The 14,084-nt window shown below is 33.4% G+C and overlaps 1 protein-coding gene across 1 annotated transcript; it reads right to left on the bottom strand.

The window, feature by feature from the left end:
- Positions 1-6,967: 6,967 nt before the first annotated feature.
- LOC113859532 (phosphoenolpyruvate carboxykinase (ATP)-like) lies at positions 6,968-13,201 on the bottom strand. The gene is made up of 12 exons (XM_027492280.1): positions 12,966-13,201; positions 11,836-12,014; positions 11,088-11,241; positions 10,828-10,912; positions 9,827-9,927; positions 9,241-9,539; positions 8,942-9,115; positions 8,784-8,849; positions 7,952-8,130; positions 7,695-7,864; positions 7,227-7,395; positions 6,968-7,111 (listed from the first exon to the last, which is right to left on the bottom strand). The coding sequence occupies exons 1-12, from the start codon at positions 13,199-13,201 to the stop codon at positions 6,968-6,970; spliced, it is 1,956 nt and encodes a 651-aa protein (XP_027348081.1).
- Positions 13,202-14,084: the final 883 nt, after the last annotated feature.

Here is a 14,084-nt window from a genome sequence, read left to right as displayed (position 1 = left end):
TTGGTTCTTTCACAACCATAATATTGTTTCTTGAGATAATCCCAAATCTCTTTGGCAGATTTGAAATTCATAATTCTTGTAAAAATAATTTTTGACATAGCAGAAAAAAGACAATTTTTTGCCTTTGCCTTTTTTTGTTTTTCTCTCCTTGTGATACTTCATTTGAGCCACCGTTGGATTTTCAGGCAATATAGGAACATCATAATCTTCTTCTACTACCTCCTAAAGATCCAATGCTTCGAGATGACAGATCGTCCTTACAGCCCATAACTCATATTCTTTACCATAAAAAATTGGCGATGAACTCACTGTGTATGTATTTTCCTCCATTGGTGTTTCTCTCAACTCACAGATCCCTCAAAGTAGAAGAATAAAAATGTTTTACGTAAAATAAGAGTAAAAGAATAAAAATATTTTACGGAGGATGCTCTGCTGTTATTTATTTGCTCTTTTTATCTCTTATTTTTAGGCATGACTAACAATATTCTAATATGATAAAAACAGAAGAAAAAAAACTCCTAAAGACTGGGTCTTAAATAATAGAAAATTAAACTTCTAAAAATTGAATAAAACAGCCTCGTATGCAGTTGTTGTAGGCACACTTTCAACAGAGGATATGGTGATGCTTTTTTTTAACTCTCCCATTTGGGAGAGCTGTGCCTGTACACAAAGTTTGAAAAACTATCCTATGTTCAAGAAAATATTTTCTCATGCAAATGAATTTTGTTCCATTATGGCTTCTCACAGTTTTGACCTTTTTGTTATATTGCCTTTCTACCATAAAAAAAAAATTTACCAATGTTTGTGTTACTTCTTTCTTATCAATTAGCAAAGAGATCCACACTGCACGCGAGCAATCATCAACAATAGTAAGGAAATATGAAGCACCATAAGAAGAACGAGTTCTATATGCTCCCTATAAATCACAATGTATCAAATCAAATTTATTAGAAGTTTGATGATTACTCAAAGAAAATGTTTCTCTAGTTTGCTTAGCTCTTTGACATGTATCACAAACTTTATTTTGTAAATCACTAACTCTACTGCCACTAGAAACCAACTGAGTAGTTTTTCAAGATGGATATCCCAACTGCTTATGCCATACTCCCAGTTGATTCATTCCTTCAACTCTGCATGCCTTCACTTTGGGAGCTTCCCAAAAATAGTAGAGTCCATCCTTTCGTTCACTCGTACCAATCAACATCTTTGAGGTTTGGTCCTGTATGACACACAAATTAGTAGTAAATTGGACATTACAATTTGATTCATCCGACAATTGTGATATAGAAATCAGGTTGCAATTCAACTGAGGTACATAAAGCACGTTTTCAAGTTTTAAATTATCAGTAAGTCTTATTGTTCCTTCCTTAGTAGATGTGATAGTATGTCTGTTAGGAAGTCCAACAGGGCACCCAGGCACTTTCTTCACATCACACAGATGTTGCAAGGTTCTTATCACGTGATTAAATGCCCCACTGTCGAGGATCCATGAATTGAGTTTAGTTTTATCGGTTATGCTTTTGTTTGGAGTGACCTTTGAAGTGTTAAGAAATTCTACGAAAGCTTTCCATTGTTACTTGCTTAATCATGTCATGGCTGAACTCTCTACATCCACACCTATGTTAGATCCTAAGCTTTGGACAGCATGAGCACGTACTGGGCCCTTTTGTGTACGTCCACTTCTTGATTCCATACCTTTAACACAGTTCTAACTTATTCCTCGTCCACTTGCCTTCTCATTATTTTTGGGTCGTTTACCCCACCAATCTGGGTATCCAATCAGTAAAAAATAACTTACCTCATCATGTCTTGTCTTATTGCAGTGCGTGCACAAAGATTTATTCTTGTTCTCACATCTTTTTACCTTTGTACTTACTTGGACAGCTAAGGCCATGACTTCTGGTCTTTCTTCTCTGCCTCATGTGATGCTTCCCACTCTTTCTTCCTGCACTAGAATAAAGTACATCTTATTTAAAGACAGCAAAGGGTCTGTGGCTAGCAAGTTAGAACGGACCGTTCCATAGAGCCCATCATCCAAGCCCATCAGAAAAATGTGACATCGCTCATCTTCTTTGCATTTTTCAACCTTTGCTGCAACACCACATGTGCACCCTTTATAAGTGCAAGTTAATATTGGTTCATGGTTTGCCAAGTCATCCCACAGAGCATTTAGTTGTCCATAATAGGCTACCATGGACAACTCTCCTTGTTTGGATTATGCCAATTGTGATTTCAATTGTTGTATTTGTGGACCGTTCACGATTGAGGAACACTCCTTTATGTCGTCCCAAATCTCCTTGGCGATTTCCAAGTATGACATAGTCGTTCTTAGAGTTAGCTCTACTATGTTCAAGATCCATGACACCATGGCTTGAGCAATCCACCATTCCTCTAACTTTGAGGATCCTTCTTTGGGTTTCTCTATGGTTCTATCAATGAAGCCTCATTTTCTTCTTACTCTCAAAGATGTCTTCATAGCTCTAACCCATTAATCATAGTTTTTGCCCTTTAGCTGCACCTGCATGATCATGTTCCCAGGATTATCATTGAAATTGAAATCATGGTGACAACTTCTTCTTCTGAGTTTGTTTGTCTCCTGTCATAGAAGACTTTGATTGATCTTCTTTTCCATCCATAGCAGCTGCTAGGTTTGTTTTTCCTAGGGTTGTATGACTTTGATACCATGTAAAAGAATGGATTAGATGTTTTTATTCCTTTAGGAGACATAGTTTATATACACAAATGGATGCCTACAATTTCTCCTAGGATTGTGCCTCTCATGTTATAAATATTGATACGCTACTAAAATTATTTACAACATGTCTAATTACAACCATTATAGAAATCAGATTTGATATGCCTATGATTGCAAAGTAATAGAGGTTATGTCAAATATATATTTTCTTGCCAAATATAGCTTAATAGATTGAGATAATAAGTGTAACACTCTGAATTTAGTAATAATATTTTGATTATTAATATGAGTATGTGTATTGTTAATTGGATGTACATCTTGATTTATGTTGGTGATGTGGACGTGGGTATATAGATAAATGTATGTGGGTGTTGACTTGGATTGATTGAAGTTGGTTGAAAATATAAACTGAGGGTAAACTGTAGGGGGTTCTCACTGTAGCGAGAAGGCACTGGGCGAAGAGCATGAAATTGTATCGTTCTTGCTGTAGTGAGAAGGTATTGGGAGAGAGGGGTGAAACTGTTACATTCTCGCTGCAACGAGAGGGCGATAGTGGAGGGTGCATTTCTGGGTGCAGTCTCATTGTAGCGAGATTCTGCAAAAACCAGAGTGCAGTTTCCTCTAAGATTTTCGATGTAGCGAGAGAAGGTGTCACTCTCCTCGCTGCAGCAGGAATGTCGTGACACCTTATGTATTTAAGGAGTTTAGGGTTAGGGAAAATACATTCTCACTTTCCTCTCTTCTCTCTCTCGTCGCTTCTCTCCATCCCTAGCCTTTTTCACCGATCAAATCACCCCTTAAGCCGTTTGTACCATAGATTGAAGATTGGAATCATGTTTAGAACGTTTGGGGGTGAGTATTTTGAGTTAGAGTTCTCGATTTTTACTTTCTCTTCATCTTTCTTGATTTCTCATGGATTATTCCATGTATTTAGGGTAAGAATTCGTGTAAGAAGTGTTTCTATCGTTGATTTCATGGTGGGTCTCCATTCTAAGGTAAGAGGGAGTTGATCCCAAACCTTAACCTCTCTTGAGTAGTTTAAAATGGAAAACTCTTACCTAATTTTAATAACTATCTAAATGTAACTTGTAATAAAGGCTTTAAATACAACTGTCTTTGAGAAATACTACAATTTTACTAAGCAAACATGTTTAGAAATAGTTGGGATGTGTCATTTGATGTTTTTGGAATGATATGATTATTATAGATGGTGTTTAATTGCTAAAGTATCCAAATGAGTAAAACTATGTTATTAATGCAAGTGTTTGAATGTTCTTGAACAAAGAAAAGTTTTCTGTGTGATGTAATATGATGGTGGAATTTGTGAGAAAAGTGATTATAATACAGGAGTTAGAATATATGAATGGATGTAATTGTAATACAGGTATTGTAATACGGCTAGAAGGTGTACTCATAATATATGTATTGTAATACACCAAGTTATGTGGTCAAAACTCACATATTATGACACGTTTCGCTGTGAAAAGAGTATGGAAAAGAATGAGAAATGTTGGTGATGAGTTTAGATAGCTACAGAGATATACTAGAGGTATAGAGTTCAGAGAAGATTTAGGAAATCTTGGAAAAATAAAGGTGGTGAATGTTCAGTGTGAACAAGTGCACAATGATTTGTTGAAAGTGGAAGCATTCACAGGCCACACACTTATTTCCTGACAGGTCTTCTGACATACTTTTGCTAAAGAGTCTGGGACAACACACGTGTATCCGTGTTGCTGGGGCTAGCCAGTGGCTATCTAAGCTATGAAGTCCTCAAGAGATCCTAGGGGCATTGAATATGAAAGTGAAAATAATGTGAAAGTGTGATGTATGAAAGTAGTATAGAAATGGTATGATTATAGTATATGTATTGTAACATATCAGTTGATCTTGTTATGATATATGTGTTGTAATATATCAACGAGTGTGATTAGGACACATATATTGTGACATATTGATCGACGTGAGATAATACATATATTATGATGTATGGATTAGTAGAAAGATGCATGTTATGAAAGTTTGGAAATATGATCGATTATCTGTTTTGTGTGTACTCTTTTATGATAGTGAATTGTATGAGTTGAGTGTCAGTGTTAATTCAATCCATGTTAGAAAGTATTTTATATATATATATATATGATTATTTTGCTTAGTGGGGTGAGAGATACTCACACTTACTAACATTTTCAGGTAATGGAAGTGAAGAGATAAAGATGTTTGACTCGTCCTAGGACCATAATCCAAGAGTGTTGGAAGGAAGACTACTCTGCAGGGATTTAGATAATTTGAGAAATTTTATTGTTTTATCTAATTATATTTCGTGTTGACCAAAGTTTATAAATGATTCAATGTCAGATTTTATAACTTAAATACTCGAGCAAATCTTGGTTGTAAAGAATATTTTTGGAAATGTTCTTAGTGGAAACTCTAAATTTGTATATATTCAATGTAAACCAAATAAGTTGCTAGATGTAAATTTAAGTTTTATGTATTACCTTTAAAGCTTCAAACTCATTCCCTTGGAAATCCTAAACGTTTTGGAATTTTATGTAACTTTCATGAGAAGAAAGTGTAAGTTTTGTTTTTATAAAATTCTCAAATCCATGAATAAGAATAAATTTATTTATTTTTATCTATTTTTTATTCATTATAAATTTATTTATTTTGAACGACAAAATTGAAGGTGTTACAATAGGCATATGTATGGAGAGGTCTATGTATTTGTAAGTTCCAATAGTATCAATGATTTTCCACATTTTTTTATACCTTGACTCTTTTTTTTTTGGAAATTTCAACAATTTGCTCTTTGACTCTATCCATTGCTTTATAATATGGCATGACTAGTTTTGAATCACCATCTACAGGTCTAAGTACTTTCACAACTAGAATTACACACTTTAGACAATATTTGATGAATTTTCAAAATTTATCATCACTCAACACTATGCTCATCACTTGCTTAGCCTTAACTCTATTAGCATAGAAACTAGAAGCAAATTCTTCTTAAACAAACATAAATCTAAGAGCATTTTTTTTTGTTGCATAATACAATTTAATGCGAAATAAGTTACTACAAAACCTTATTACGATACTCCTTTCTCTTAGAATGTTTTTTATACAAATTAAAGATTCATGTATGTCTATATACATAAATTGTGATTTTCTTTGCATTTGTAATGGTAGTATAGAAAGTTGGATGTATATATGTAATAATATCAACATTTATAATAGTTAATCGTAAATTTTGTTATAAATGCACATAATATTAAATATAATTAGTCAATTTTATTTTATATAGATAGATATTAGCTAGACTATTTTTCTTCTAAAAAATAATATTTTTTCTAGTAAAGTTATGAATTATTTCACTTTTTTCTCAATTTTCTTATACCTATGTTGTGTCTGTATTAGACGCACCAGTAGTCATGCAACATAGATCTAAGGGATCTAATTTTTATACGATTTGCTTTGGGATTCTGCAATTTATATGATACATTCATATTCTTCCAACTCAGAATATATCTCTACTAAGTGTTAATTTGGTTTAAAGTTATGTGAAGTTGTTTCTAAATCTTAAGATTTATGTTTAAATTAATTTAAATTATATTTTTAACGGGAACATTTTTTGTTATAAGGTTTGAGAACTTATTTGGTAACTTTAAAACAAATGGGTCCAAAATCCTTGAACCTCGTACCGCTGTAAGCCATTAACTGAAACACAACACTTTTGGACTTTGATCCAACTCGTGTCCCCTAATGTATGGAAATACACACGCAGGGATTAACCGTTACAGCTTATAGCTTCTAAAGTACTTTTGAAATTAGGTTAATATTTCTAGTACTAGTATCAAAGAGGTTGGTCTTATCTTCATGAATCATACAATGAGGTATGGCTTGGGGAAACAAGGTCAATGTCTGAAAGCATGAGAAGCTGATTTTATGTTTGAAAGCAACACACAAACAGATGTATAAATGTACGTACTGCTTTCAAACGTAGAATCACCTTCCAATGATATATCAGCCTCAGGTTTTATGGCATGCCTTGGCCTTTTCACCTCTCTTAACTTGTCTTCAAAAGAAGAAACAAACGAACAAAAAAAAGGCAAGACTTGATTTGCAAGCAGCAAAAAAGATTTGAAAGCATGATGACCCATTGAACTCAAATATTCTCTTTCTTTCAAATCCAAGTAATCAATAAGAATGCAAACTAACAAGTAAATAGCAAAGAGAGGAAAGGAGATGGAGGTGTGCCTAAGTCTACTACTAAGCATCCTAAAAATTTGGACCAGCTGCAAGAATCTCTTCTGTCAGTTTGTTGTCCTCGCCAATTTTGTGATCAGTGAAGGTTTCAAAATTATTCTTGAATAATGCAGCCAACTTCAACAATGTTTCTTGGTAGGCTTCTTTGTCTGACCACTACAATCAAGTAAAATTTCCAATTAATTATATTAAAAGATTTTGCAAGTAGAAAAAGAGTATATTAAAAGACTTAAAAAACAATTTGAAAAAGTGGAGTTCTAGGACAACTCACTGTGTTCTCAGGGTCCAGGATTTCAGAGGGGACTCCCTCCACTTCAGTGGGGATCTCAAGTCCAAAAATCTCAGTCTTCTTGTACTCTGCGTTCAAGAGGCTTCCAGAGTGAATAGCATCAATTATTTTTCTTGTATAGGATAGTTTAATGCGACTTCCATAACCATAGCTGCAGTTTGAAAAAAGCAAGAACAAAGTTAATTTCAGATTTTATAGAGGGAAAAAATATATATTTTAATGATTACATCGATAAGGGGTCGGTTGCTAAAAACATTTCCATTTTTATTTTATTTTTTCACTTTTAATTGCAAAATAGTAACTTTTTTTATTTTGTTTCCTATTTTCACTCTTTCTTGTAAATTTTTAAAAACAGGAAACAAAATAAAAAAAGATACCAATTTTATAATTAAAAGCAAAAAAAAATAAATAAATAAACATTTTCAAATATCAAATATCCCCTCAGCATACCTTCCACCAGACCAACCAGTGTTAACAAGCCATCCAGTAGCACCATGCGTCTGCATCTTTTCAGCAAGCATGGCTGCATACTTTGTGGGATGTAGCATTATAAATGCTGCACCAAAACAAGCTGAAAATGTTGCCTGTGGCTCCTTTATACCCTCCTCTGTGCCTGCCACCTTTAGTTACCATAAAGATAAAAATCATGAGATATAGAGGAAGCAATATTAGTAAAATAGAAGTGTAGTGAGTTACTTAGACATTACCAAAGCTGTGTATCCACTGATGAAATGGTACATGGTCTGCGACAGGCTTAGCTTACTCACTGGTGGAAGCACACCAAATGCATCGCATGCCAAAAGAATGACATTTTTTGGGTGTGGACCAACACATGGTAACCTTACATTTGGAATGTACTCAATTGGATAAGCTGCACGAGTATTTTCTGCAATATGAAAGACCAGTATTATTATATTAATTAATAACTATAAGCCATGGTTTACGAAAATGAAAGGTAATTAATATATAAGCTACGTGTACATCATGCACTTGTGCCTCATACATTCCTGTTAATTTAGTGCACCATATTGTTTACTGTCTAAATAATATTCAAATTAGATGAAAAAGTCTGCAGCAGGACTACTGCAAATAGAGATTTAACTTGTTTTTATGTTATATCCGTGTCTTGTTCGGTTTCATCCTTATCCCTACATATTAGTAGTTTATTAAACAGCCTCGTTTATTTGTAGGAGTTGACTTCACATAATAGATTAGTGTTTTCAATCAGGGACATCTTGCAAGCACACATTAAGTCGACCATTTATTGGCATGACCAAGTCACAACTCAATCCTTTTACTTTTCGTTAACAGAAACATAGTCCCTCTTGTCAGCTTGTGAGCAAATCAAATGAAAATGATTTTAGTATAATTAATTTAGGGGATAACTTTAGTTGTCTTTAATTTTAGGATGTATTATTTAGATGCATATACATAAAAAAGAAGTGAAAGATAAGGATAATATATACACTATCACATACAATGTCAATGTTTTAATTATTTGAATAATGAACTGCAAATAAATTCCAAGTCATTACTTACCTGTAACGGAATTGTCGGTGTAATCAACTTCTCGTACATGCTCATCAAAAACAACATTCTCCAAGACTGTGTCAATCAAATGAACAAAAATGAATCAAAATGGGTAAAATCAAAGATGAACAGATGTTAAAAGTAGCATAGGATTAATAAATTAATACCTGTACCAAATTTGATTGCGTTCCAGATGTCAGGTTCTTTCTCCCTAGAGAGATCAATGCATTTGGCGTAGCAACCACCTTCAATGTTTGAGACGCCATTCTCACTCCAACAGTGTTCATCATCTCCAATTAAATACCTATTGTGATCCGTGGACAGAGTGGTCTTTCCGGTACCTAATATGATAAAAAATAATTAAATAATCTATGTCCACTTTTTATTTGGTTGGCCTATCATAAAATTTACTTAATAAAAACTGTGTTGCTAGTATTTCATGTTAATCCATTAATTGATACTAAACCTGAGAGTCCAAAAAAGAGAGCCACATCCCCATCTTTGCCCATATTGCAGCCAGAGTGTAAGGAGAGGATTTGACGCTTAGGCATGAGATAATGCATGACACTGAAAAGACCCTTCTTCATTTCCCCAGCATACTGTGTCCCAAGAATGACCATTTCCTTTCTAGCAAGATTAAGATCTATGCTAGTAGAGGATGTCATGTAGTGAGTGTAACGATTGCAAGGGAACTGTCCAGCATTATAAATAGTGAAATTCGGTGTACCAAAATTTTCAAGCTCTTCTGGGGTGGGTCGGATGCACCTGCCACGCACACACCCCAATTAGCCATTTGGATACACACATTTTACAGATTCATTCTAATTTTTTTCTTTTCTGGGATTCATTTCATCCAATAAGAAGGGATGTAAGTGTTAGTTAAATAGATATTCGGATGGTTAAGATTGTAAATGTTAGCACAATACTTGGTGTATATTTGTTATCTTAAACTAGAAAGTGCTAAAAAGAATTAAAATAATAGGGTGCTACTGCGAATAACCAAGAAGAATGAGACAACAGTAATGATATTTTTATTTTTTCCTTATACTTACATGTTGTGCATAAACAAGGAATGGTAAGCTCTGGCAGAGACAATCCTGACTTTGATTCTGTTCTCTGGGTCCCAGTTCAAGAATTGGTCATTCACGAATACCTGAAAACAGGAATATTTTTTAGAATACTACAAATTGCATCCCATAGATAAGATATTTTTGAAAGGGGATATAAATAAATTGGTCAGCAACACTAATGCATTTCACAAGGAAATTCATACAAGGGCTTATCAATAGTAACTCTGAAGATAATTGCAATAACTTGTCATGTTTATGAACTATATATTATCTATCCTATACGGTAAACAAGTGTACGACTAGGAAACCATGAAAATGGGATACATTCACTCCAACTACAAGTAACAGTATGTTGTTGATCGTTGGAGTAGTGTCTATCTCTATTTTAATAGACGTTAAATAAGGGAGATTTTTATAAACACAAATTTTATGCATTACTTTTCATATTATGTGAGAGAATTCTTTCATCGTGATTATAATTTTTTAATGAAATAGATTAAATTTGGAAAATAAGGAAAAGATGGTTAACTAAAAAGAAAAGGAGATCAACCTAAAAAATTAGAGTAATCTCTTTCACATATCTGAAAATTGGTAACTTTTTTTCATACCAGACATGAAGTAGTAGAAGGAAAGATATATCCGAGGAAACTATCATATATATTTTTTTTATATAATCTAAAATGAATTCATCAGCGAGATTATTTAATTTCGTACCATTTTGGTAGTTTCATTTGTTTTGAAAAACAACTCTGTTTTTCTGTATCTTTTTACATATAATTTTTCTTCTTCTTTTCTTTATGAGTGAAACATTTGTATGGATAGTTGTACTACTACTACCTCTATTTTCATCTATTTGTGTACAGAAAGAGGGAAAAAATATTCTTATATATCTAAGTAAAGATTTTAAATAATATTAATTGTTATTTTTTTGTTAACACCTATTTATTTATATAAAAATTTGAAGCACAATAAAGAGAAATGACCTTATCCAAAGAGTTCAAGTAATCGACGGCTCTTTCTCTATTCACCAAGAAACTGTTCTCGTCCATCTCGATGTTAGGGGAACCCCTTCAAAGTATAATATTATGAGCATCAGACAGGGAAAAAGAGAGAGAAAAAAAGAAATACTATGCAAATTATTATGAAATAATTAAAAAATTTATAAAGTTAATAGACCTAGTAACATAATAACGTGGTAAAAGAATATCATATTTTTTAGGGTACAGTGGTGAGAAATGCTTACTTTCCCCACCAAAGCTCATTCTCAGTAATATCATCCTTCACCACACGCTTGTCTCTGGGACACCGACCCGTCTTGGCCCCAGAAAGAGTGGCCAACGCCCCAGTCGAAGTAATGAACGATCCTTGCTCATACTTGATCGCTTGTTCATACAGTTCTGCACCAAATCAACCACTCATATGCTATACAATATCACGTTAATTAATTAATAATTGTTTATATTAATGTTATCAATATTATATATGTCATTGCAATGCTTGAACAATTCTTTCATAGGTGATGCTGACTCGTTTTCGTACAGCACAAGTACAAATGATGTAATACCTATCTGTATCATCAATTTGTGAATTACAATAACACACAACTAAGATTCATAGGACAGAGAGCAATGCGACCTTATAACACTACGTAAAGAAGGAGCGCTGTCCTATGGCAAGCTTAGGTGGAAAAAATAATAAACGTACACGACAGGTCCATTTTTAATTTATGAAAGAATGACAAAAATAAATATCTTATTAATCAGTATCTTTTATACAATAATTAAAAAATTATAACACATGTTAATAATATTTTTGAAAATATAATACATAATAATATTTCAAATAGTTACACTGAAATTTAAAAGTAACAATAAATTAATAATATTTTGAAAATTATAAAATAAAAAGAAATTGTAAAAATTAAAATAGAATAAATTTAAAAAATAAAAATATATTTAACTGAAAATAATAAAAAGGAGTTGAAAGAGAACCTGCGGGGGAGAGGTTGTAGAGGACATGTGTGAACTTCAAGGCGCTGTCGCTGACATCAATGGTGGGTGTGACACGGTGGTGCGGTACGTGAGAAACCCTTGAGCCTTCGAACCTCCTATCTGGATCCCCTTTCACTACCTTGGGTCCATTTTCTCTTGTCAGGGACGCCAAAGATGCACTGAAGAATGATGAATATGGTCACTGAAGAATGTTATTTTTATAATGACAAATAAATGTTGCTTTTACATTCCAAGTTGTTTACACTATATTTACGCTGCTTTTTTTATGGGAGAAAGAATAATGGAATAAAATTTTTAAGTGTGAGAAAATCGCTTATACGTAACGTGATTAATCGTTCAACCTTCATCTTTCATCTAGTTTTGGCCATTTTGTGTTTAAGAATCTATTAGAATTAGGGAAGACAAAAGCTAAACCCGTTATTATTAATGGAGTCGCCCTGCTTCCACGTTTTTGTTTCCTACCATAATTTTCTCCTTAAAATTTGTAGGTTGTCAAGTCAACTAATTTATTATATTACTGGCACATAACAATATTGCAAGTGAAAATAAAATCCCAATGACTCAAATGGCTTTTCTGTGGTTTTAAGAGTTAGAGTAAGCCTTTGCACTTTATTTAATAAATTTCGTTGTTAGTAAAAAAATTGAAAATAAAATACTATAACCTGAATGGGATCCACCTGAGATAGAGATATCATATAAAAATGGAAAATATTGTTTTTTATTTTAAATATGACAAAAGTAATACGTCAGTCACTAGATCCTCAAAGGTAGGAAGAAGAAGAAAGGAGAAGATATTCTTTTAACCAATTAACTTTTCCACTTTTTAAGGTAAAGAAACGAAATTTTGCTGCATATCTTGAACTAGAAGTTCTTAACACTACTCACATTTTATTCTAAGCATTGCAACTACCCACAATTTATACTACGTAAAAGTGAATAAATTGCATGCATGAGTTTTCTTTAATTATGATAACTTCTTTTAAAATATGTGTTTATAAATAAAGGTGGACGGTGTCACGTATAATGTAATGAATTTTTAGATGTTGAAATAATAAAATAAAACATCTTTGAGTTTGTTCGATGTAATGCAAATAATATGCATTAATTACCTGATGGACTGTAGCTGCTGATGGTGGCGATGATCCTCAGCAAGGGAAAAGAAAGTGGCAGGCTGAGAGCCTTTGGGAGTGTTGGGTGCAGACTTCTTCTTCTGCAGCGAGTGAAGCTCGTCAATTGTTTGAGCTTTCACCGTTGGACCACTTTTCTCATCGTCGCAAACCACGTTCTGCTCATTCTTTTGAGTCTCAATATTCGCCAGTCCCTTCCCACTTCCAATGTTCGGCATCTTCTTCTCTGCACTCAGTGAAAAGTAATATATATTTATAATGTATTAAGCCAATGGACCATAAACACCAAGATTGATTATATATACAGTAGTCACACTAAATATTTTGAAGATGGAGGGAACATACTATGTAAGAACAAGAATTTTGAGGTTGATGGGGAAATGAGGAAAGCTGGACGAATCTAATGAGAAACAAAGAAACTCGTTCAAAGTGTGAGGTTTTAATGGGAATAACGATTTGATGATGGGAAAATGTTGCTCTAAACACTGGTTTTAAAGGCTACGTGTTTAACCAGGGGGGGTTAAACCATGCATAGTTGAGGGAACTATGGTTATATTAGATCACTGCCCATGAGGGTCAAGCTCCCAAAAATAGAAGAATTCCAAATCACACAATATAAGAATTAGACTCGGATGGATAGTCATCATGAAATAGTAATCCCATGGTCCTCATCTCCACTCTAGCTGACTCACGTTGCCCGCAAATTTTGCCACGTACGTGAGAAGAATGTCATTTTGGGACAAAAATAATGAAAGTGTAATTCAATCTCAAAATCCTTGCATTTACACGCAAACAAAGTTCACCAATTCAAACTAACTTGCACATCCCACTTATACACAAATATCAGGGGTAAGAAAATTGTAGAGAAAATATAGGAAATGGTATAATCACAATACATGTGCTAGCTAGAATAAATCAACTCTAGATTCAAGTTCCGAAATTCCTGTGAGACAATAGACTTAAAAGGAAAGGGAATGAATTAAACTTCTGGAATTAAAGTATGTGCTTGATTCGTTGCATGGTGAAACTCAGTTTACACTTTACATCCTTAATTTTCACTTTCAATGCAAATTATGTCAGAAGGAGTTTTTCTTTTTGTCT

The sequence above is a fragment of the Abrus precatorius genome, unplaced genomic scaffold (genome assembly GCF_003935025.1).
Source record: "Abrus precatorius isolate BTA unplaced genomic scaffold, Abrus_2018 Scaffold2, whole genome shotgun sequence".
Classification (NCBI taxonomy): Eukaryota; Viridiplantae; Streptophyta; class Magnoliopsida; order Fabales; family Fabaceae; genus Abrus; species Abrus precatorius.
The sequence above is the reverse complement of the archived record's forward strand: the minus strand, read 5'-3'. Positions and strand labels throughout refer to the sequence as shown.

Coding starts and splice junctions, on each gene's coding strand:
- LOC113859532 (XM_027492280.1), bottom strand. CDS start 13,201: ATGCCGAACATTGGAAGTGGGAAGGGACTGGCGAATATTGAGACTCAA. Junction 9,116..9,240: donor TCTCTTTTTTGGACTCTCAG/GTTTAGTATCAA, acceptor TTATCATATTAG/GTACCGGAAAGACCACTCTG. Junction 7,112..7,226: donor TCCTGGACCCTGAGAACACA/GTGAGTTGTCCT, acceptor ACTTGATTGTAG/TGGTCAGACAAAGAAGCCTA.